The sequence below is a fragment of the Felis catus genome, chromosome A3, assembly GCF_018350175.1.
Source record: "Felis catus isolate Fca126 chromosome A3, F.catus_Fca126_mat1.0, whole genome shotgun sequence".
Lineage (NCBI taxonomy): Eukaryota > Metazoa > Chordata > Mammalia > Carnivora > Felidae > Felis > Felis catus.
This window is the reverse complement of record NC_058370.1, coordinates 51091601-51116799: the sequence shown is the minus strand read 5'-3', so window position 1 is coordinate 51116799 and position 25199 is coordinate 51091601. Positions and strand designations below refer to the sequence as shown.

The 25199-nt window shown below is 35.9% G+C and overlaps 1 protein-coding gene across 7 annotated transcripts in view; it reads right to left on the bottom strand.

Annotated features, from left to right (window-relative positions):
• Window positions 1-815: 815 nt before the first annotated feature.
• The window catches only part of SEPTIN10 (septin 10), a 66468-nt gene continuing 42084 nt past the window's right edge, over window positions 816-25199 (bottom strand). For 3 of the 7 annotated variants that reach the window (XM_019826929.3, XM_019826932.3, XM_045053968.1), the window contains 6 exons: window positions 24471-24567; window positions 23114-23282; window positions 9783-9915; window positions 4236-4423; window positions 3638-3720; window positions 1243-2476 (listed from right to left, as the gene is read on the bottom strand). In XM_019826929.3, the coding sequence (XP_019682488.2) occupies window positions 2313-2476; window positions 3638-3720; window positions 4236-4423; window positions 9783-9915; window positions 23114-23282; window positions 24471-24567 (834 nt within the window). In that variant the 3' untranslated portion in view covers window positions 1243-2312. Of the gene's footprint in view, window positions 1117-1242; window positions 2477-3562; window positions 3721-4235; window positions 4424-9782; window positions 9916-23113; window positions 23283-24470; window positions 24568-25199 lie in introns of those variants that run through there. The other 4 variants (XM_023251530.2, XM_045053967.1, XM_023251531.2 and 1 more) reach the window with 4 other exon arrangements.

Below are 25199 nucleotides of genomic sequence, written 5' to 3'. Positions count from 1 at the left end.
ATTTTCTAGAGTACACAGATATTATCAAAAACATGCTATTCCTTGTACCTGAATTATGGTTCTCCATTCACATATCTAAAAAACTGCTTCCAATCCTTCAAGACCCAGTCACTTCCCTGAGTACTTTCTTGTGTTCTGTGGGTGAGATAAAAGCCCTTCTGAGACTACTCTATGCGTAAATTTGCTCTCTTGTCTTGTTACTGTTCTGGTTGCTCCATTAGAGCATGGCTAGCCTTAACCATGTGTATGCCTATTTCCTAGCCCAATAGGAAAATGGGGCCTAAATTGAGTTCTTCTTCAAAAAGGGGATAATAGTCCCTGTAATGTTTTTTTCCCCCTTTGTGTTTTTCTGAAGCTGAAATCATAGTCTATGTGAAAAAGCTTTAAAGATCAGACAAGTATGTAAAGATTAATGGTTGATAATGAGGTAATTGTTTCACATGCTTTATGGAAAACAAATTACCAAAACATGTCTAGCTTTATTTTGTTCCCAGGGAATTTATTAATTCAAGCTTCATTGGATCATAACTCACTTTGTAACCCTGCATCTGGATAGTGAAGAATAAATCAGGTTTGTAAGAAGAACATGAACATTATAGTGTATTTGTTCTCAAAACTTTTGAATCTCAAATAAATGAAATAAATTAAAGATCACATTGTCAGTTGAAGCACACGTGGTGAGTCTTGCTTACAGCAGAGTCAGTAGTAGTAATAAATGATTACCCATCTGCTAAGTTCAGAGTCTTAGGCAGGTTTCCATAATCTTTTCAACTAGAAAATTGAATAATTTTTTTTAACATTGCCAACAACCAATCTGGCATTTAAACTTACTTTATTAAAGTTGAGGATAGCTGTTTAATACATAGTTTGATATAATAAAACTACAGATGACCAGCACTCACATTACATAATTGAGCTTCCAGGATGACACTCCCCTCAGCTAACGCTCAGTGCTGTGGCAGTGGATGGGCTCTGTACGACAGGCTACCTGCCCTCAGGGACTCATGGGCTCTCCTGCTCTCACCTTCCAGCTGGGCTCCGTACAACAGGCTACCTGCCCTCATGGACTCAGAGGCTCTCTTGCTCCCACCTTCCAGAACCTGGGCATTACTGATCCTGAGAAGAAAGTTCAGAGCTTTTTCTGTGATACTTACAACTTACTTTACTAATGTTTTAAAAGGGTAAGAGACATTTGTGAATTTCAAATGCAAAACTGGAATTTAAGGTGTTTGTTCTGATAAATTATGCTATGAAATGAAAGGTTTTATTTGCAACTTATACAATTTCATGAAAATATACACTGCTCAGAATCTGACATAGGCTAAGTAAAACATTTTGTTTTCTGAAAAATACTGGTAATATACATCTCTGTCTTAAAATAATTCAAACACATGATTAAATGAACTAATTTTGACAAAATGTTTAAGATGACAGTTTGCAAAAAGAAAAGTTAAAGTAATTTTAAACCAATTTTAGTAAATACGTAGATATATTTTATTTGTCAAGAGGATATTTTATTTAGGATATTCAAGTACAAAAGTGAAAGATTATATACCTATCTACGACTGTTAAGAAAAAGTTAGAAGGCATCCAATTGTTCTAAGAATACTATGAAGGCACTGAATTCAAATATCTCAATATATGAGTTATCTAAATTTTTATATCTTTAATATTCAGATGCTGACAGATATTTTCTTAAGAAATATTTTTAATAAGACAATTCAACCTTATGATTTTTTTCCCTGGAAGACAGTTTTAAACATAAAATATCCTAATGAAATAGAGTGGCAACACCCCAGATTCAAAGGTACTCATCACTAGAAAAGGGATTTATACCTAGATGTTATTACTTTCAAACATATCTTGCTCCATCACAACAATACTTCAACCACAATAAGGTATAGTGAAGCATAGAAGGCCATCATGTTACATAATTTCATACAAAAGCGTAGGATCATGTTATCAATTGGATAATGGTACAAAAATTAAAAACTTCTATAAAACTATTAAGAGATTAGAGCTTCAGGTATATAATACATTTTAAAACATATTTCCCAAATTTTACCTTTGGTATGTACAAAAAAGGAGTTCCTCTTGGAATATAAATGCAATCAGATAGCCATACAATGAATGAGTTCTGTATTTTCAATGTCAATGACACTTCGCTCCATGGTACAATGCATGTAAGTGACAATAACCAGGCAGCAGGAAAAATGATCTACATTCATCACAAACCAGCAACTTCAAAACCTCTAACAACAGTGAATATATAAGTGATATCATTCACTGTGGCTTATATATTAACTTTATACTTAAAAGCATTTAAGTGCCATTTGTGGCCATTTGCCAGATATAGAATAAGTGATACAGAAAATAAAAACAGCAAGAAAATCAGAGCATACTTTTAACATTTTAATAACTTTTGCTTGTGATGACCTTCTATGATCTGGAACCTTTGTTTTACATAAAATTGGAGCTGGAAAGAGAAAAAAAACCTTTTGATTGGTACAATAAAAAACTATATAGGAAATAAAAATTATTAAAATCATTAGTTTTACAAAGCTTTTACAGAAAGAGCAAATATACATCTAATATACTATAGGATATCTAGCTATGGGACTTTGGAAAAGAAAAAATAAAAATACCTCATCAAACTCTATTTTCTTGAATATTAATTCTTCTGAGCTCTCAAAAAACTATGGGCTTTGCCCTTACTTTATAAACAAGAACACATACTAATGGTTGTTAAGTGGAGCAGGGTGACAATTTTTACAAAGCAAATGTAAGCTGTCTTTCATACATGGAATAAATTTGGGGAATCCAATTTTAGTAACACTGGATTAAGATGAAAGGATAAGAAGGTAAAAGGTCCCTTAACTGTACAATTCAAAGCATATCTTAAAGCAGTAATAAACTATATTTATAGCTTATCTTTTGAAATTCAATTATTGAATAAAAATAGCTATTAAAAATCATATACATTTTTTTGACAAGTAATTGCATGCCCACTATATAGCAGGCACTGTTATAGGCTCTGGACATGGATGCATCAATGAACAAAACAAAGATCCATGCCCTTGTAAAGTTTATATGGAAGGATCACACATGAGAATTCCTTCCTTCTTTCTTCTCCCCAAACTATAAAATCCACAGGTCGGCTAAATCCACCAAAACCCTGTGGATTTACTTCTCCATAGTTTAAAAATTGGAAAGTCCCCATGGTCCAATGTTAGGTTTCCCTAATTATTTGAAGTAAGTCACAATATTCTGAAAATGCTGGGTTTGAAATAAGATATGATGATAAAATTAAATCAGAAATGTTGCTCTGTGAGGAACATAAGGAGAGCTGGATGCTGCCAAAACAGAGGCAGCTGGAATAAACTAAGGCAAAGAGTCACAGAGAAGCACTCTCAACAGAACAGGTTAATGATGAATTTCAAGAACAGTCAACTAGCCAAAATGACAAGGGCATTTTAAGTAGGAGAAATAAAGGACATAAAATATAGAAAAGAAAAAAAACCTTATTTTCTAAAATGTTGGTAACTTTGATTTTAACACATACCCCAAACCTATAAGCCTTGAGATTATCATCCAAATGCTACTCATGGCCACCCCATTGTACAGGGGCCCTCTCTACCTTCCTCTGCATCTTTACGTCCACCATTGATTTCACAAGCTCTGACATCAAAGCACAGGAGTTCAAATCGATAGCCTGGATCCCTTATTAAAATAAAAATTCTCACAAAATCATTATCAGTAGAATTTGTAAAATAAAAAAAGAGAACCTAAGAATTTGGTCTTTTATCAAGTATTACTTTACTTCTATGATTCCCCAACAAAGTATATACATGAAATTCAAAATATATATAACCAACGGTAGGTAAGTCAGCAGTTATTAGAAATACAGGCTAGGTGACAAAATAAGAGCAGCCATTCTTCCCCCCAGGTAGCTGACCCTTTCTACATTATGATACTTTTTTTTCACTCATTCATTTGCTCACTTTGGCAAATATTTACTGAGCACCTAATATGTACCAGGTGCTGTTCTAGATGCTGCAGAAACAGCAGTGAAGAAAAGGGACAGGTCTCTGCTCTCAAGGAGCTGATATTTTAATCACAAGAGGTTGACAAGGAATAAGGAAACTGGTAAGTTCAATGAAGATCAAACAGGGCAATGAGAAAGAAAGTAATGGAGGAATTGGGCCACCAGAGTCAGGGAGTTGGGGATGGCTTACTTCTTACGGTCTTTGTCCTTCTTCAGGTTGCTGCCTGATGCCATGTAGCACTGGTTCTGGTATATCTCTGAAGTAGCTTTCTTTTTTGAGAAAGCGATTATTTCTTCTTCCAAGAGTCTTCTCTTTTCTTCAAGCTTCATTCTCTCTTCTTGGTGAACTCTTTTAAGGTGCTCAAATTTAGCCTGTAGCTGTGAAAGAAAGGTGCAGTTCCCAGCAACAACACACTGTGGCAGCACATGCACAGGAATGTTCTCCGGCTTAGCAACAATTTCTAACACTAACCTACACAGCAATCTACAAGTTTTCCTGATGTCTCGAAAGTTCATGCTTTAAGGAAAAATGTACATATGGAACTGCCTTGGTAACTTTAATTATAAATGAGTTCCCATGCAAAAGATGCATGAACAAAAACATAATAAAAAAAATACAGTCTCATATAAAATCCTGTTTTTTTTATTCTAATTTTATTTTTTCATTTTTTTTTAAACATAATTGATTGTCAAGTTAGCTAACATACAGTGTATACAGTGTGTTCTTGGCTTCGGGAGTAGATTCCCATGTTTTTAAAACATTTGACCTTTTCTTAGAGTTTTCATTTTCTTGTTCTATATACTTCCCTGCAAAGCCTCTTCAAATAAAACTCTCTAAAATCCATGCTTAATAAAAGTGAGGGGCACAAATTACAAAAGCAAGTTATTTTCCAAGTAAAGATACCAAATATAGTGAAACTGTTAAAAGTTCTATTGGTAATCCTGCTTGGAAAGTGTCAACTGTCAATTTAAATCAAGAACCTTAAAAATCTATTACATTTTCCCACAGTCATTTACCTTCTTGAAATCTAAGCTAAATCAAGAAATCCTAAATTGAGTAAGTTTTATTCATAAAAATAATCACTATAGTTGAGTTTACAGCATAATGGAAAACATAGCCCACATCTAATAAAGTCAAAAAGTAAATTTGTGCTAAATACACTCAATGCAACCATTAAAATGAGTTTGTAAAAGTTTATAACATTATAACATGATATTTCCTTGGTTTGTTTATCTAGAAAAAGAATCTAGGGACTTGAGTGGATCCTATATCAATGAGCCGCGTGTCTTGCCTGCCAAGAACACACACACACAGCATCCAAAATCTAGATAAAAAAGGTAACTTTTTGAATTCCCTGGTCTAGTTAGATAACGTTTAGTATTTTCAGTTCTGGGTAGCATTCATATAAAAAAGTAGGACTTGGTTTCTAGAAAAGATGGCATATAAGAAACTGAAGAGCTAAACTCCATCCTAATAAAAATTCACTGTTCCAAATATGGAAGAGGTTGTCTTGTGCGCCAGTAAATCCTGACAGGAGATGTATTTAAAAGGAGACAGAACAGGATTGAAACAGATTAAGTAAAATTCTTCTTCCCTAAAATGCTTTTATTCCTGAGGATGGCATTTCAGAGAAGCATCAGTTCATTAGTATTTGCTTATTTCATAGTTCCTGCTTTTACAAAAATTTATGTGTGTGTGTGTGCATGTGTATTTAAAAAGTGGGGTTCATCTAGTTGTCATTCAAATCAATGGTATACATAGAGTCACAACTGAGTATGTGTGTATCTTCTATAAATGTGGGAGAGGAGCTGAGTAAAGCCTGGAAAGACAGGATACAGGAGTGGATTTAGATTATGTGTATAGGAGTGGATTTAGAGGACATGTATAAAGACATCTCTGATTACTTAAATGTAGGCTGCATACTCTATATGCATAGTTAAATATCTTGAAAGGTTATAGACTACTTCATAGATCATTCATGAAGTTGACTAAAAATTGCAGAAATACTACAAAAAGAAAAATGTTTTAAAAAGGGAGGCAGAGATAGGTATGACTATTATTTACATAATGTGGAATTCACAACTTTTGACAGCAGCAGTCTATTCCATGTACATAAAGCACTCACTTATGGTTCCACTATGTAATTCAAACATATTTCAAATACTCAGAAGCAGTGTTTACAAAAGATATAGCATATTGGTGGTACTGTCTTAAGGGCATTGGTGAGAAGTTATCAACAGCACAGAAGGTCTCCTGTTTTTATGACCCTGACTCTAAAGTATTAATGCTACTGGCTTTACAGTATTAAAACTAGCCATGAAGTACCTTGTAACATTAATAAGAGAGGCCCAGAATCTACTGCCTATAATGCTATATAGTTAAAAATTTAGGGAGCACCTGGGTGGCTCAGTCAGTTAAGCATCCAACTTCAGCTCAGGTCATAATCTCATGGCTCATGAGTTCAAACCCCGTGTTGGGTTCTGTGCTGACAGCTCAGAGCCTGGAGCCTGCTTCGAATTCTGTGTCTCCCTTTCTCTGTACCTCCCCCACTTACACTCTGTCTCTCTCTCAAAACTAAATCAACAGTATAGAGGTTCCTAAAAAAATTAAAAAATAGATACACCCTATGATCCAGCAATAGCACTGCTAGGAATTTACCCAAGGGATACAGGAGTGCTGATGCATAGAGGCACATATACCCCAATGTTTATAGCAGCACTTTCAACAACAGCCAAATTATGGAAAGAGCCTAAATGTCCATCAACTGATGAATGGATAAAGAAGATGTGGTTTATATATACAATGGAATTCTACTTGGCAATGAGAAAGAATGAACTCTTGCCATTTGCAGCAATGTGGATGGAACTGGAAGGTATTATGCTGAGTGAAATAAGTCAGAGAAGGACAGATATCCTATGTTTTCACTCATGTGGATCTTGAGAAACTTAACAGAAGTCCATCGGGGAGGGGAAGGGGAAAAAAAAAGTTACAGAGAGGGAGAGAGGCAAACCATAAGACACTTTTAAATACTGAGAACAAACTGAGGGTTGATGCAGGGGGAGGGGAAAGTGGGTGATGGGGATGGAGGAGGGCACCTGTTGGGATGAACACTGGGTGTTGCATGGAAACCAATTTGACAATAAATTGTATTAAAAAAATAATAAATAAATAAATAAACATTAAAAAATTAAAAATAAAAGTCTATAAAGGATCTACTGACAAACGGTCTTTCTCTTTTTCTTTCAACCATGTGATTTGAAATTCAACCCTGAATTTTCAATTTCCTTTTAAATAACACACAATTAAACAAGATAATCTTGTATCGGATTTTAAAAATTAAAAACTCAACTATAGGGGCGCCTGGGTGGCTCAGTCAGCTAAGCATCCAACTCTTGATATCAGCTCATGATCTCAGAGGTCATGAGATTGAGCGCCACGTCAATGTGGAGCCTTAAGATTCTCTCTCTCCCTCTACCACTCATGCTCACTCTCTCTGTCTCTGTCTCTGTCTCTCTGAAAAAAAAAAAAAAAAAAAAAAAAGAAACAACTCAACTGTAAACCACTTCTACATCTTTTCTCCTCACTGGAAAAACTAAGAATCATGATGTATGAGAATTAAACTCTTAAATAGTTTCACTCCTATCTTAAAGATGAATCTACTAATGAAAAAAAAGTCAGCATTCTCATTTCCTGCTCATTACAACTCTTTCCTCAATTTTTATACTTAAAAATAACTCAAAACTAGGGAACTATTCTTGGACAAAAGAGACTAAACAAACAGAATACCTGAATGTGATATGAGACCTACAACTGAATTCCAGTTCAAAAATAAAAAACTACAAAATCTGTAAACAAATAAAAGAAAAAAAAAACAATAAAAGACCATCTTGGACAACTGGGGAAATGTGACGTGTACAGGAGATCAGGTGAGATTATGGCATTCCCATTAATTTTCTTAGGTGTAATACTAGTACAATGGTTATGGAAGAAAATGTGCCTAACTTCAGAGATGCACACTGAAGTGCCTAGGGATAAAGTGTCATAATATCTACAACCAGCTTTCAGATGACCAGGGAAAAATGGACACCCCTCTCTCCCAGATGCATACACACACACACACACACACACACACACACACACACACACACACATATATATACATATACGTATGTAAAATAAAGGTGGCAAAACACCCATTGCTAAATCTAGGTGTGGGGAGGGACATAGGTAGGTACTCTTACTTTCACTTTCCTGTTCGAACTTTTTCAAAATACAAAGTTCAAATTCAAATTATAAACAAGATATATCAGACTATTAATTTTATAAAACTACTTACAAGCATACTTGAAAAAATAAATTTGTAAAAATATAAATAATTCAGAAAATCTTGTATTATCAAGTTCACTTGTATTAACATTTTTGTCTTAGAAATTCCTTTTTGAACTCATCCTTTTTGACTCTCATCTTGAATGTGGCCATTTACTTAAAAGTAGCCATTGTAGTTAGGTCTATAGAAAATAGTTTAACTCAAATAAAACTAAAAGTGTTGCTTGAAGAACTAGAAGCAAACAAAACTATGGAAATAACTGCAATGTTTGTGTGTGCATGTGCACATGTGTGCCAAGGTTATCCAAAAGTGATTTGACCACCTGACTGGTCTGGAAAGCCTGAGTTCAAACTCAGAAGAGTTACTTAATTGTTTTCATAGTTACCTGTTTCATGGCATCAACCCCAACAGCTCTCAAGAACTCTCAAGAAAGGTTTTATTAAGCCACGGCTAAAACATTTCTGGTTCAAAGTTAAGGTATTTATTCCATTAGACATTCTTTCCTGCTTTGCTGAAGATTAGTTGACCATAATTTTACTATTAGGTATTTACCCAAAGGATAAAAAAAATACTGATTCAAGGGGTACATGTTCATAGCAGTGCTATCAACAACAGCCAAACTATGGAGAGAGCCCAAATGTCCGTCGACTGATGAATGGATAAAGAAGCTGTGGTATGTGTATACACACACACACACACACACACACACACACACACGCACACACACAGCCTCAAAAAGAATGAAATCTTGTCATTTGCAACAATGCGGATGGAACTAGAATGCATCTACTAAACAGCGAAATAAGTCAATGAGAGAAAGTCAAAAAGCATACCATATGATTTCACTCATAAGTAGAATTTAAGAAACAAAACAGATGAACATGGGAAGGAGGGGGAAGAAAAAGAGACGGAAACAAACCACAAGAAACTCCTAACGACAGAGTACAAACTAAGGGTTGATGAAAGTGGGTGGGAGATGGCTAGATGGGTGATGGGTATTAAGGAGGGGACTTGTTGTGATGAGCACTGGGTGTTGTATTTAAGTAATGAATCACTGAAATCTACTCCTAAACCAATAATTGCACTGTATATTAACTAAAGCATGCATAAATAAATAAATAAATAAATAAATAAATAAATAACAAAGTTAAGATACTTAAAACACCTCTTAGTGACCTAGTCCCCTTGGAGAACCACTTCTAATGGAAGACGATTTGCTCAAAAAAGCCAAATTTTTATTTGATTTCAGATTTTTAAAAGTCTGTATCCAAAGACTATGTGTTAAAATAGCTACTTTTTAAAGAACAATAAGTACTCTCCAAAAGCATCTCAGCTAAATTCTTGAGATAAATCTCTCAAACAGGACACCTAAAAAACAAATGCAGATCACATCAAACCAGTGTACTTGCCTCTCTTTCAGCTTCTTTCAATATGGCTTCTTTCTCCTTTACTCGCTGCACAAACATCTGCTTCATTTCTTCTTCCTTCCTCTGACGTTCACCATAAAATTCATGTCTTTTGGCTTCATAGGTCTCTTGAAGACTACAAAGTTATTTGTGGTACTCTCATGTTAAAAAGTGACGTAGGAAACTTTCAAACAGTCAAACATCTTGGATTAATCCTCATAAGTATACCATACTTTCCAATACCCTCTTACACACAGCAACCCAAAACATGACATTTCCTATAGCAATGAGACATAAAAAGCCACCAGTGACACAGCTAACAGAGAGTACTGGACTTCTGAAATCTCTGCTTTTTATAAGCCCTTTACAAGAAGTATTCTAATTTTACCCCAACTGAATTCCTCTTTCAGTCTTTGTTAATTGGCATCACTGTGTCTGAAAACCTTGAAGTCTTGAAGTCATCCTTGACTCTACCCTTACCTTACCTGATCACCAAAGTCTGGGAGTTCAGTCTGTGCCCCTGACATCATTTCATTCCAATCTTCTGATTTTTACAGATATCCTAGCTCAATCTTGGTCATTTTCTGCTTTCACTATTGCAATATCATAACTGATTTCTGGGCTTTTAGTTCCTTTTTCACTTTCTTCTTTCTTTTCACTCCTAAGATTTTCCAAAAAGTCCCACAAATCTCATCTTTTTTTCCATTGCACTAGTTATGTTATCTACAGAATAAGGTCCCACCTCCTTTAAATAGCACTCAAGAAACTTCACAAGCTGGCCTAATTCTACCTTTCCAGATTCATCTCTTTTAAAACAAAAAAACTTTATTTATTTATTTATTTTGAGAGAGAGAGAGAAAGAGAGAGACAGAGACAGAAAAAGAGAGATGGGGGAAGGGAGAGAGAGAGAAAGGGAGAGAGAATCCCAAGCAGGTTCCCTGCTGTCAGCACAGAGCCAGACGAGGGGATTATGAGATCATGACCTGGGCTGAAATTGAGTTGGATGCTTAACCAATGGAGCCACCCCAGATGCCTCTCCAGATTTGTCTCTTAACAAACAAATCTAATGCCCTAAGGTTCCAGTCATAACAGCCTACTCGTTGTTCCTAAAACACACCACAAATTTCATGCTTTAGCTTATGTGTCTCCTGTGCTTCCCATGTTATTGCCCACCTCTCAATCCTCATTCTACCCATCTAACCTTCTACTTCTCAGGGTCAAATTCAAATGCAACTTCCTCTCTGAAGCCTCCCCTAGTCTCCCCCGTTGGAACTAACTGTGCCTTTGAAGCATTCTCATGGCACTTTGTACCTTTTCCTTGGCATTTATATCCTATTTGCCTCTCTCTTCTAATAGATCATTATCTTTGTAACGTGACTACAGCAAAACTCTCTAGACATTTCAGTCTCTTAATAAATGTTCATTTGGTGACAGAAATTGGCAGAAAGTAGAGCCAGATTTAACCAACCAGAGAAAGAACTGTACTGGAACACTATGCCTAGCTGCTCTTTCTTTCTTACAGCATTTCAGATGTACTTCTTATACATCAGAAATGCCAAGCCCTTCCATTTCAGCTCACTATGAGACTATCCTAAAGATTTAACGGGGAACACAAATGCACCTTCCAGCTGTGTTACAGTGAGAAATTTCTACTGCTTACAAAAAAAACTTTACATATAAATAGATATAAAATGTGATAAATTAAGGCATTTTACAATCTTAAATGTTGTAACTGGAGAAATAAATCTTCCAAGTATAGAATTTTAAAAGTTCATGAAGAAATAGAGTAAGAAATGTTGCATAACAGCTATTATGGCTTATTGTGTGTGGTATGCAAAGCAGGTGCTCTGAGGAGGAAAAGATCCTAAACACTTTCTTTAAAAGCAAAATGTACACGGGGCGCCTGGGTGGCGCAGTCGGTTAAGCGTCCGACTTCAGCCAGGTCACGATCTCGCGGTCCGTGAGTTCGAGCCCCGCGTCAGGCTCTGGGCTGATGGCTCGGAGCCTGGAGCCTGTTTCCGATTCTGTGTCAACCTCTCTCTCTGCCCCTCCCCCATTCGTGCTCTGTCTCTCTCTGTCCCAAAAATAAATAAACGTTGAAAAAAAAATTAAAAAAAAAATAAAAGCAAAATGTACAAACTGCCCTAGATAAGCACATAAATGTCCCAGATCTCAAGAACATTTTACTTTTTACCAGGCTTTTTGCTTTTCTGTGGTTGTTCTCATCTTATTTTTGTTCTTTAAACATTTTTTTAATTTTTATTTATTTATTTTTTAATTTACATCTAAGTTAGCATACAGTGCAACAATGATTTCAGGAGTAGGTTCCTTAATGCTCCTTACCCATTTAGCCCATCCCCTCCTCCCACAACCCCTCCAGCAACCCTCTGTTTGTTCTTCGTTTTTAAGAGCCTCTTATGTTTTTGTCCCCCTCCCTGTTTTTATATTATTTTTGCTTCCCTTCTCTTATGTTCATCTGTTTTGTATCTTAAAGTCCTCATATGAGTGAAGTTGTATGATATTTGTCTTTCTCTAATTTCGCTTAGCATAATACCCTCTAGTTCTATCCACGTAGTTGCGAATGGCAAGATTTCATTCTTTACTCATTCATTACTCATTACTTGCGGAATAATTAATGAATTATTCTTTATTATTTCATTACTCCGCATTACTTCTGGAGTAATACTCCACTGTACATATATACTCATTGTGGTTTTCATTTGTATTTCCCTGATGATGAGTGATGTTGAGCATTTTTTCATGTGTTGGTTGGCCATCTGGATGTCTTCTTTGGAAAAGTGTCTATTCACGTCTTTTGCCCATTTCTTCACGGGATTATTTGTTTTTGGGGTGTTCAGTTTGATAAGCTGTTTATAGATTTTGGATACTAACCCTTTATCTGATATGTCATTTGCAAATATCTTCCCCCATTCCATCAGTTGCCTTTTAGTTTTGCTGATTATTTCCTTTGCTGTGCAGAAGCTTTTTATTTTGATGAGGTCCCAATAGTTCTTTTTTGCTTTTGTTTCCCTTGCCTCTGGAGTCATGCTGAGTAAGGAGTTGCTGTGGCCAAAGTCAAAGAGGTTTTTGCCTGCTTCCTCCTCGAGGATTTTGATGGCTTCCTGTCTAACATTTAGCTCTTCATTCCATTTTGAGTTTATTTTTGTGGATGGTGTAAGAAAGTGGTCCAGGTTCATTTTTCTGCATGTTGCTGTCCAGTTTTCCGAGCACCACTTGCTGAAGAGACTGTCTATTCCATTGGATATTTTCCTGCTTTGTCAAAGACTAGTTAGCCATATGTTTGTGGGTCCATTTCTGGGTTCTCTATTCTGTTTCACTGATCTGAGTGTCTGTTCTTGTGCCAATACCATACTGTCTTGATGATTACAGCTTTGTAATACAACTTGAAGTCTGCGATTATGATGCCTCCTGCTTTAGTTTTCTTCTTCAAGATTACTTTGGCTATTTGGGGTCTTTTCTGGTTCCATTCAAATTTTTGGATTGTTTGTTCCAGCTCTGTGAAGACTGCTGGTGTTATTTTGATAGGTATTGCATTGAATATGTAGATTGCTTTGGGTAGTATTGACATTTTAACAGTATTTGTTCTCCCTATCCAGGAGCATGGAATATTTTTCCATTTTTTGGTATCTTCTTCAATTCCTTTCATAACCTTTCCATAGTTTTCAGTGTATAGACTTTTTACCTCTTTGGTTAGATTTCTTCCTGGGTATTTTATGGTTTTTGGTGCAATTGGGACTGATCCCTTGATTTCTCTTTCTGTTGCTTCATTGTTAGTGTATAGGAATGCAACTGATTTCTGTGCATTGATTTTATATCCTGCCACTTTGCTGAATTCATGGATCACTTCTAGCAGTTTTTTTGGTGGAATCTTTTGGGTTTTCTGTATACAGTATCATGTCATCTGCGAAGAGTGAAAGTTTGACCTCATCCTGGCCGATTTGGATGCTTTTATTTCTTTATGTTGTCTGATGGCTGAGGCTAAGACTTCCAATTCTATGTTGAATCACCATGACGAGAGTAGATACCCCTGTTGTGTTCCTGACCTTAGGGTCAAAGCTCTCCGTTTTTCCCCATTGAGGATGATATTAGTGTTAGGTCTTTCACATATGTCTCTTATGATCTCAAGGTATAATCCTTCTATCCCTATTTTCTTCAGAGTTTTTATCAAGAAAAGATGTTGTATTTTGTCAAATGCTGTCTCTGCATCTATTGAGAGGATCATGTGGTTCTTGTTCTTTCTTTTATTGATGTGATAAATCACATTGTTTTGTGGATATTGAACCAGCCCTGCATCCCAGGTATAAATCCCACTTGGTTGTGGTGAAAAATTTCTTTAATGTATTGGTGGATCCAGTTGGCTAATATCTTGTTGAGGATTTCTGCACCCATGTTCATGAGGGAAATTGGTCTATAGTTCTTTTTAGTGGGGTCTCTGTCTGGTTCTGGAATCAAGGTAATGCTGGCTTCATAGAAAGAGTTTGGAAGTTTTCCTTTCATTTCTATTTTTTGGAACAGCTTCAAGAGAATAGGTGTTAACTCTTCCTTAAATGTTTGGTAAAATTCCCCTGGAAAGCCATCTGGCCCTAGACGCTTGTTTGGGGGGAATGTTTTTATTACTAATTCAATTTCTTTACTGGTTTGGATCTGTTCAAATTTTTTATTTTTTCCTGTTTCAGTTTTGGTAATTTATATGTTTCTAGGAATTTGTCCATTTCTTCCAGATTGCCCATTTTGTTGGCATATAATTGCTCATAATATTCTCTTATTGTTTTTATTCCTGCTGTGTTGGTTGTGATCTCTCTTCTTTCATTCTTGATTTTATTTATTTGGGTCCTTTCCTTTTTCTTTTTGATCAAACTGGCTAGGGGCTTATCAATTTTGTTAATTCTTTCAAAGAACCAGCTTCTGGTTTCATCGATCTGTTCTACTGATTTTTTGGCTTCAATAGCATTGATTTCTGCTTTAATCTTTATTATTTCCTGTCTTCTTCTGGTTTGGGGCTTTAGTTGCTGTTCTTTTTCTAGCTCTTTAAGGTTTAAGGTTAGGTTGTGTATCTGAGAGCTTTCTTCCTTCTTTAGGAAGGCCTGGATTGCTATATACTTCCCCCTTATGACCACCTTTGCTGCATCCCAGAGGTTTTGGGCTGTGGTGTTATCATTTTTATTGGCTTCCATGTACTTTTTAATTTCCTCTTTAACTTCTTGGTTAGCCCATTCATTCTTTAGTAGGATGTTCTTTAGTCTCCAAGTATTTGCTATCTTTCCAAATTTTTTCTTGTGGTTGATTTTGAGTTTCATAGCATTGTGGTCTGAAAATATGCATGGAATGATCTTGCTTTTTGTACTTGTTGAGGGCTCATTTGTGTCCCAGTATGTGATCTATTCTGGAGAACGTTCCATGTGCACTGAAGAAGAATATACTATTCTGCTGATTTAGGATGAAATGTTCTGAATATATCTGTTAGGTCCATCTGGTCTAGTATGTCATTCAAAGTCATTGCTTCCTTGTTGATTTTCTATTTAGATGATCTGTCCGTTGCTGTAAGTGAAGTGTTGAAGTCCCCTACTATCATGGTATTATTATCAATGAGTTTCTTTATGTTTGTGATTAATTGATTTTTATATTTGGGTGCTCCCACATTTGCAGCATACATGTTTACAATTGTTAGGTCTTCTTGGTGGACAGACCCCTTAATTATGATATAATTCCCTTCTTCATCTCTTGTTACAGTCTTTATTTTGAAGTCTAGATTGTCTGATATAAGTATGGCTACTCCGGCTTTCTTTTGTTGACCATTAGCTAGATGGTACTCCATCCCCTTACTTTCAATCTGAAGGTGTCTTTAGGTCTAAAGTGGGTCTCTTGTAAACAGCATACAGATGGATCTTGTTTTCTTATCCAGTCTGTTACCCTATGTCTTTTGATTGGAACATTTAGTCTATTGACATTTAGAGTGAGTACTGAAAGATACGAGTTTATTGCTATTGTGTTTCTTGTAGAGTTGGAGTTTCTGGTGGTGTTCTCTGGTCCTTTCTAATCTTTGTTGCTTCTGGTATTTTTTTTGTCTTTTCTCCCCTCAGAGAGTCCCCCTTAAAATTTCTTTCAGGGCTGGTTTAGTGATCACAAATTCCTTTAATTGTTGTTTGGGAAACTTTTAATCTTTCCTTCTATTTTGAATGACAGCCTTGATGGATAAAGAATTTTTAGCTGCATATTTTTCCAATTCAGCACATTGAATATATTCTGCCACTCCTTTCTGGCCTGCCAAGTTTCTGTGGATAGGTCTGCTGCAAACCTGGTCTGTCTTCCCTTGTAGGTTAAGGATTTTTTTCCCTTGATGCTTTCATGATCCTCTCCTTTCCTGAGTATTTTGTGAATTTGACTATGATATGCCTTGTTGATGGTCAGTTTTTGTTGAATCTGATGGGAGTCTTTTGTGCTTCCTGGGTTTTGATTTCTGTGTCTTTCCCCAGGTTAGCAAAGTTTTCTGCTATGATTTGCTCACATAACCCTTCTACCCCTTTTTCTCTCTTTATCTTCTGGGACCCCTATGATTCTGATCTTTTTCCTTTTTAATGAGTCACTGATTTCTCTAATTCTTAAATCATGCTCATTGCCTTAGTCTCCCTCTTTTTTTCTGCTTCATCATTCTCCATAAGTTTGTCCCTATATCATTGATTCGCTGTTCTGCCTCATCCATCCTTGCCACCGTGGCATTCGAGATTGCAGCTCAGTTATGACACTTTTTTAATTTCATCCTGACTAGTTTTTACTTCTTTTATCTCTTCAGGGAGGGATTCTAATCTATTTTTGACCCCAGCTAGTATTCTTACTATCGTGATTCTAAATTCTGGTTCAGACATCTTGCTTTTATCTGTGTTGATTAAGTCTCTGGCTGTTGTTTCTTTCTGCTCTTTCTTATGGGGTGAATTCCTGCTGAGTTCTGTGGCTCAGGTTGTGCAGACTGTTGTGTTAATCCTCCAATCAGTTTTCTAGGCGTGCAGGATGGTTTAGTGTTGATCTGGCTGTATTTCATGGATGTGAGATGCAAAAAGACTTCCATGCTGTTCCGTAATCTTGGCTCCTCCCTGTTTTGGTCTTATTTTAAAGAAGCCTCTAAATCTATCAGGCTACCTTCACTATTGTCAGAAACCTCACTACATTTCACCAGCCCCATATTGGATTTGATAGTCTTTGATGACAAACTTGATTTAAATAATATGTGGAATTTAAATGAATTTTAAACTGTTTTCAAAATTCTCATTATCTGTTTATACATAAGCACTTGAGTTGCTTAGGAGGAAAATAAATCTACCTGGTAAAGAGAAAAGACCTAACATTTGTTGAATAGCTGCTAACAGCAAGGTAATTTTCTGGTAATTCCCATATCTATCTAATTTCCATACCATCTGTGAAGATCAAGCACTAATACTCTGTTTTACAGATAAGAAAACTAAAGCTCAGAAAGGTAAAGTAATCTGCCCAAAGCAACATAGTTGGTAAGTAGAAAGTTGGAAATTGAACCAGGTCAGATTTTTGGGTTTTTTTAAAGATAAAAATGTACTACTCCTGCATATTTTCCACCATGTGATATGGTTTTTCAACTTTGACAACCAAAAGCCAAATGTAAGTAAAGAAACCTGCACTATCTTTCAAAAAGTCATAAAGAAACTCTTAGAAAATCTGTAAGGGAATGATTTATTAGTTAGTGTTGTAAAACTAAGACAACCACTGTTTACTATCATGGATTTATTCATTAAATAAAAATGAAAAAATGGTTTTCTTGCTATTTTAATATAAAATTCTTGCTTTTTCTAATATAAAAGTAGCTTGCTGTGAATATTCAATGCAACATATTACTATACTTAAAGTATCACTGTTGAAAACCAAAGAAGAAAAAAAATTCTCAGAAATTCATTTTCATCAAGAAAATCACTGCAGTCCCTTCACTTGGGATTTCTTTGTGTTTCATATACAGTTCTAATAAACCTGCTGAACTTTCTCCATTTCTGCTGTAGACTAAATGCAAAAGTTATTTATTTCTTGAGAATTCCAAAGACACAAATTTTATAACACAAAAAATCACGCCAAACACTTAAGCAACTCTAAAATACTACAAAAATCTTCTTTTCAAAACTATAGGTCCCTCAAATCTATAGGCCCCTTCTATTCTCTAATGTTAAAGATGACTAATTTGGGGAATAAGAGTGGTTATGTTAATCTAAAATAACTTGGGGATTTAAGGAGCTTTATAAGCATGTCTGATCTAGCTTAAATAACTAAAGATCAGTTAATTAAGACTAGAGGAGAGTATAATGCCATTTACTGGGACCTCATGATAAGCACCTGAACAGTGTTGGGAGATTAGGATGCTAACTATGACTCAGCATAACTGTTCACAATAAAATGTAAGTGGAAAACAAGCTGACGGTATGGCAGTGAAGAATAAAGGTCATCCTAACAGGTTCATAGAACTATTTTTTATTGATAGATATAATAGGGATGGATTTCATATGCCAACCAAATCACAGTGACTATTTTTACATACACCCCAAATTAAATGGAAAACATTGCCTAGAAAATAGAATATAACTTCTTGAAGCTGTAAAACCTTCCTAAGACATCAGGCTATACTGAATTATAGAAGCTTTATCAGATAATTCATTCACGAATGAGAAAACACCAAGAGAAAAAACATCTGCCATGCCTGACTCAAGAAATCCAGTAAGAAATTTCTTCTCTCTTAAGGATGGCAGAGGACCCATGCAGGCAGAGGTCTTCCTTACACTGAGATCTAGTTCCCCAACTTTTCTTGCTTGTTGCTTGTTCCCTATCCAATCTAAAATCTGGCATAAATTGAAGAACCTCCTTTGCCAATTTTCCATTCTTCTGATTTGTGAGCGGATGTTTCCCAGACTGAAGATAATGCTCAAAAAAAAAAAAAAAAAGATGTTCTAAGCACTCTTTGATTCCGACTGCCCACCATCTATCTATACCTCCTTTTGGTATTGTTACCTGATTACCTTTTGGAGAGCTACCTCTCCCCACTGGGGATATCGTATGATGGGACAATTAATTAGATTCATGCCCACTCTGGCCAAGACGAGGCAAGACGTCCTAAGGTAGGCCTTTGGACACTCTCTCCTGGGCTACAAATTGTCAAGCAGAGAATTAAAAGTCTGGAAATGGTTTCAATTCATTCACTCCACTTCCAGTATAGAATGAAACTGGTTTCTACCTGTTCTAAGCCTTCCCTTTGAATCTGTAAGTCTTGGCCAATGTAGTCTTCCAACTATTGCCCTTTTTCTTTTAGACGGAGTGGTTTTCATTTTCAAAGAGCTGTAAAGGAAGCAATTGGATTGTATTACACTGCTATACTTCTACAGCAAGAACTTGATCCTCAGCTTCAACACAGCTGACCTCTTCCTTCCTGAAACCCTCTACATTTGGCTTCCAAGACATGACACTGCTGGCTTTCCTGCCCAAGCCTTCTCAATCTCTTCTATCTGCTTCTCTTGCTGAAAAATATTAGAGTGACTCAAGTCTGTTTCCAAGGTACCTTGCTTTCCAGATATACTTCTCTCTCCAGGCAATCTCATCCACACCCATACATTCAATTAAACATCTAAATGCTGATAACTCTTAAGTTTATTCCTTTGGCCCAGCCCTCTCCTCTGAGCTCCAGAGAAGTACCCAAAGTGCCTATCAACATTGTTATTTGGATGTTTGAGGGGACACTCATGTCAGCAGGTCCCAAACCAAGCTTTTGATCTCCATCATGGCCATCACTGCTGCTCCACAAAAAAAGCCAGTTCTTCCAGAGATAACTATCTCAATGAAAGCAACAACCATCTGCCTAGCCAATGAAACCATAATACTAGGAAACCAGAAGTCTTTTTTTTAGCATCTTCTGACATCTCTTGCTTCTTTACCTCATTACACCCAAACAATCACTAAGTTCTTTCAATTTCATCTTCTAGATATCTTGCAAGCACATCTAGTTCTATTTTCATTGCTTTTACTCTCCCACTGGTCTCTCCAAAGTAGCTTTGCATACCCCTTTAATACCTTCTTTGCATTATAGCTAAAAGTGATATTTCAAATGCAAATATGATATAACTCCTTGAATGGTTTTGCCTTTCCCTTGGGACAAAGCCCAAATCCTTACCAGGTCCTCCCCAGTTTGACTCCTATATACCTCTTCTCTCAATCTTATACCCCCCAACTTGTCTGTTCTCCAGCTACACTGACCTTCCTACAGCCTTCAAAATGTTATTCTCTCTGCTTACACAGTCTTTTCATGTCTTTCTCTTATTTCCCCAAATTATTAGCTCAAAACAGTAACTGCCTCAAGAAAGTCTCTAATTTTCCACATTAAATCAGGATAACCCCCCAATATAACATCTCTCCCTTAGTGTGTATTTCACAACTGTGATTGTGGAATTAGTTATTGATTTTGGCCTCCCCTACAAGAATGTAAACTCCATGACAGCCATGTCTACAGGATCTTATTCAGTATTATATCCCCAGCACTTAGCCCAGAGTCTTGCAAAGAGTAAACACCTTTACAATATTTATGATTTTACATAATGTTAATCACTGTTGATTCCCAAATTATTATCTCAGCATTAACTTCTCTCTAAGCACTAGATTCATTTATGCAAGAACCTACTGAAACTCCACTGTAATATTTAATAAGCAATTTAAATTTAACATGTCCCAAACCTCTCAATTATCAACCATAACTCCTAAAATTGACCCTTTCCCCAGCCTTGCTCATATTAGTAAACATCACCACCATTCAGCCATTTCTCAGGTCAACCACAGTGAGTAGAGTTATCCTTGATTCCTCTGTCCTCTACATCCCATATCTGAAACATCAATGAGTCCTATTAACTTTACCTTCAAATTAGATGTCGTATGTGTTTCTGACCACCTCTACATTACCACCCTAATCCAAGCCTCTCTGGTCTCACCAGGACTACTACAGCAGTCATCCTGACTCTATTTTCCACACAGGGCCAGAGTACCCTCCTCCCACCTCTACCCCAGAAACTCTGTAAGGCAGGGTTTCTGTTTAATCCCATAGTGCATACATATCCATTGACTAGCACTGTGTGGGGCAGATAGGAGACAAAGAGTAAATATCTACTAAATGACTGAATGATAATTTTAACTTAAATGTAGATCCTCTGGCCCATCCCTGGAAATTCTGAACCTGTCTTTCTTAATCTTTCACAGATGCCTGATGACTGACCCACCAGACAACCTGAATCCCTCTTTTCAGAGTATTTCAATGCTGTCCCACTTGCTCTCACTCAGGATCCATGTCTTAGTAATGTACATTGAGACCTCTGAATTTTTTTCATGTTTATTTATGTACTTTGAGAGAGAGAGAGAGAGAGAGAGAGAGAGAGAGAGAGAGAGAATGTGTATGCAAGTGGGAGAGGGGCAAAGAAAGGGGGAGAGAAAGAATCCTAAGCAGGCTCCATGCTTAGCAAGGAGCCTGATGTGAGGCTTGATCTCACAACACTGAGATCATGATCTGAGCTGAAATCAAGAGTCAAATTTGATTGACTGACCATCAACTTGGTGACTGAACCACCCAGGCGCCCCAATGAGACCTCTGAATTGACCCTTAGACTTTAAAGAATAAGAAGTAAAGTCTCATCTGGGAAACAGTGGCAAAGCCAGATCTTCAATAGAGAAAATAATTTTATCAGAACTGACCCATAACCAGAAGCACAGCATGCCTGAAATTGGTGAGAGGGGTTAAGTACATATAATTCTTAATTTATCATGCTACTAAAGCTAAAACAGTAATTAAATCCATAGATAGAAAAAAAATTGAAAATTTAACCTCATCTATTAAATCTTCCCAAAGGTCATATGCAATAGCAGCATTGATTTAACATTCTCCTCCTCCTTCCTTTTGTGTTTAGTGCAAATAGGAACAGCCAGGGAAATGACAGAAATGCAAATAATGAAATGGAAAAGGAATCCTTAGTCCCATAACAGAGTTTTAAGGAGTGTTTGTCTTAAAGATCTCATGCTTTCCTCCATGCAAAAACTGTTCTGGAATGCTACATCAAATCAAATTTGATGTAGTAGGTTAAGGATTAGAGTTTCATGTTTACATATCTTAATAAGAAAAAAAAAAGTGAGGAATGTGGCAGCATATAAAATTACCCAGCAAGTTTACCATAACATTGAATGCTATAATCACTGAGCAAGAAGGTCATCAGGCTCTAAAATTCTTATAACTATACTGAAATATTTTAAGAAACAAGTCTAATCTCTGACTTCCTGCAAGCATGTTTATTTTTCCTTTACAAGATAGTTCCCTAAGTTTAAGTCATTCCAAACTTTCATCAGGAGGAAAACCAAGTGTTTTTTTTGTTTTACTATGATGCACATTCTAACTTTCTTTTATTTTTTTAATTTTTTTTAATAGGCTTGAACTTATTATTGACGTATTTGCATTTTGACAATATAAATGCAAGCAGAACCAGCAGTGATAAGCTGGATTCAATATTTACAAGATGGATATGTTCCATTTTCATACATGATCACTGATCAGTGGTTAGTTGCTCTCAAAGAATGATGTCAATTTGGGGTGTATATACCTTCTTTTTTTTTTTAATTTTTTTTTTATATATGAAATTTATTGACAAATTGGTTTCCATACAACACCCAGTGCTCATCCCAAAAGGTGCCCTCTTCAATACCCATCACCCACCCTCTCCTCCCTCCCACCCCCCATCAACCCTCAGTTTGTTCTCAGTTTTTAACAGTCTCTTATGCTTTGGCTCTCTCCCACTATAACCTCTTTTTTTTTTTTTTCCTTCCCCTCCCCCATGGGTTCCTGTTAAGTTTCTCAGGATCCACATAAGAGTGAAACCATATGGTATCTTTCTCTGTATGGCTTATTTCACTTAGCATCACACTCTCCACTTTCTTTTAGAAGAAAGGATAAATATACTTTCATCTTTTTCAGAAAAATACAAACATAGAACCAAATAATGAGAGTTCTTTCCTTTAGTTATTCATTTCAGCATGTGCTGAGATAGTGGGCTTTTGCCCCATGTTCTTTCTTAAACACTTCAAGTCAGATGAGGTCTTAGAGACCCTTCAAAAGCAAGAAGGCCTCAACTAACCTGAGAAGCACAATAATTAATCATTAGGAAATGATTCTACTTCATGGTTTGCCTGATTTCTGAAAACCACATTCTCCAACATCCTGGATATATAACATAGTATAGTTCTAACTTCCTCTTTGGTTGGCTTCTCAGAGAAATCCCCCCCCCCCTTACCTGAGCGGCTTATTCTCTGGACCCACATCTGTAAAGCCCATTTCCTCCAGTTTGCAACGCCTGTAAAGTTCATAATGCCTAGTATGGGTCTGTTCTCGCAGATCCTCCATGTTTGTACAAATAAGCATTTCTCGGAGCTTTACAAAGTCACAGTGGTTTTCATTTTCCACTAGTCCGAAAAACAAGAAAACAGCAACACCAATTTTTAATTCCTGGCACACAGTTAGCATTTGTTGAATGAATGAATGTATAAAAACACATTTGAAATAACAGTAAAATGATCAGTTACCTACAACTATTTTATATAAATAACCAAGGAAGAAACTCTTGAATTATATACACTGAATTACAGGCATGTAAATTAACAGACTGGGAGATTGCTTTAAATTTAGTAGGCAATAGATAAACAGGAAACAAATACATTACGTTATGTTACCATATGCTCCAGTTATTTCACTAATATTTTGTTAGCAATTTACAAAACCATCCTCAGGACATTTCACAAAGTGCTTAAAAAGAGTCTGTAACAGTATTTTACTAAAACTTCAAAGTACTCAAGATACCACCTATACATGCTATAATTATCAAATTCTTTTTATACAATGTCACATTTATGATGCTATGTTTGACATGATACAGAATTAATGAATAAATACACTGAGTCCTCCTTACATGGTCCTTCATCTGTTTACAGTGGCTCAAAGACTACAAATAAATGTGTTACTGAAACGAATAGTTTTAAGTACAATTACTATTTGTATATTTTTTTACACATTAAAAATGTTAAGTTTTGTCAATATTTTTATTAATTACAAATTTGTCAATTTAAAAAAGAAGCAGCACTGGGAAATCAGTACTAGTAGAGGTAATCCATTCCCCATTAATTAGCACCACAAATAAATGAACCAGATAGTACTAATTACTTATTCATTATAATGCTAGATAAATCCTAAAGTTTCTTAATTGCCTGACTAGTTTGTTTTAGAAATAGTAATACTTTGATGAGTGAAAATATATAAATGTACAAGATGGTTTACTGTGCCTAGAATTACCTAGTAATTAGTTTATGTATCATGTTCAAATACTAGTGTTTACCCTCAAATTCTGTTCAAAGGACCTGACCAGTGCTTTCTACCATCTGAATGTCTTGGCACACCAGACACGAAATGTGTGTGGGATCATGCAGAAAATAGAGAAGCTCTGCCAGCCTCTACAGAGTTGGCTAAAATAAAACACATTCCACACTCCTGATAAACAAATCATAACCCAAAATAAATAATACCTCAGAATATACTGAATGCTACTTTCAGACTGTTAGGTGACATACATATTCCTAGTCATCATTCATCTCATTTACCTTGTACAACACCCCAAGGGTATTGGCGAGCTTTGACCATCTTATTTCCAACTTTTAGCTCATCCATACTTCCTACAACAGCAAATGGCAAATGTCCCTGGAAAGGAACCATGATATCAATCATATCTCACATTACTGTGATAAATGCCTAACTAAAACAAGTTTTATAAAAATAACAGATTAGAGAAAATTTACTAAATAATGAAGTTATTAAAATCAAATGACCTGCTATGCCTCCAATTTTAAAACTTGGCAGTGAATATGTGCCAACTGTTCTCTAAGAGTAAATTTTAGGCCCTATAAAGAAAATTATTTATTGAGCATCCCCCACATGCAAGGTATTATGTAATAGGAATACAAAAAAAATTCTAGTATTAGTATAATTTCCCTCAACATTATCTTGGTTCTAAAAAACAATGTTTAGGAAATTGCACAAGTACGTATACTCACACACACACACAAAATACATAACTAAAACATATGTTTATATTTAGTGTGTGCACAGATATATGATAATATGAAACAATATTTAAGTCCAAAACTAATGGTAAATGCAATAAATGCTACATAAACTTAGAAGAGTGAGGGATTATTGTAAGCAAGAAGATACAACCTAAACCAGAGATGGATCAAGGAGAGTAAGAACTAACTTTGGCAAGGGGAAGATATTGAACAAAGACATAAATAGTTAGATTTAGGAAACAGTGAATAGACTGGTCTGTCTGAAAC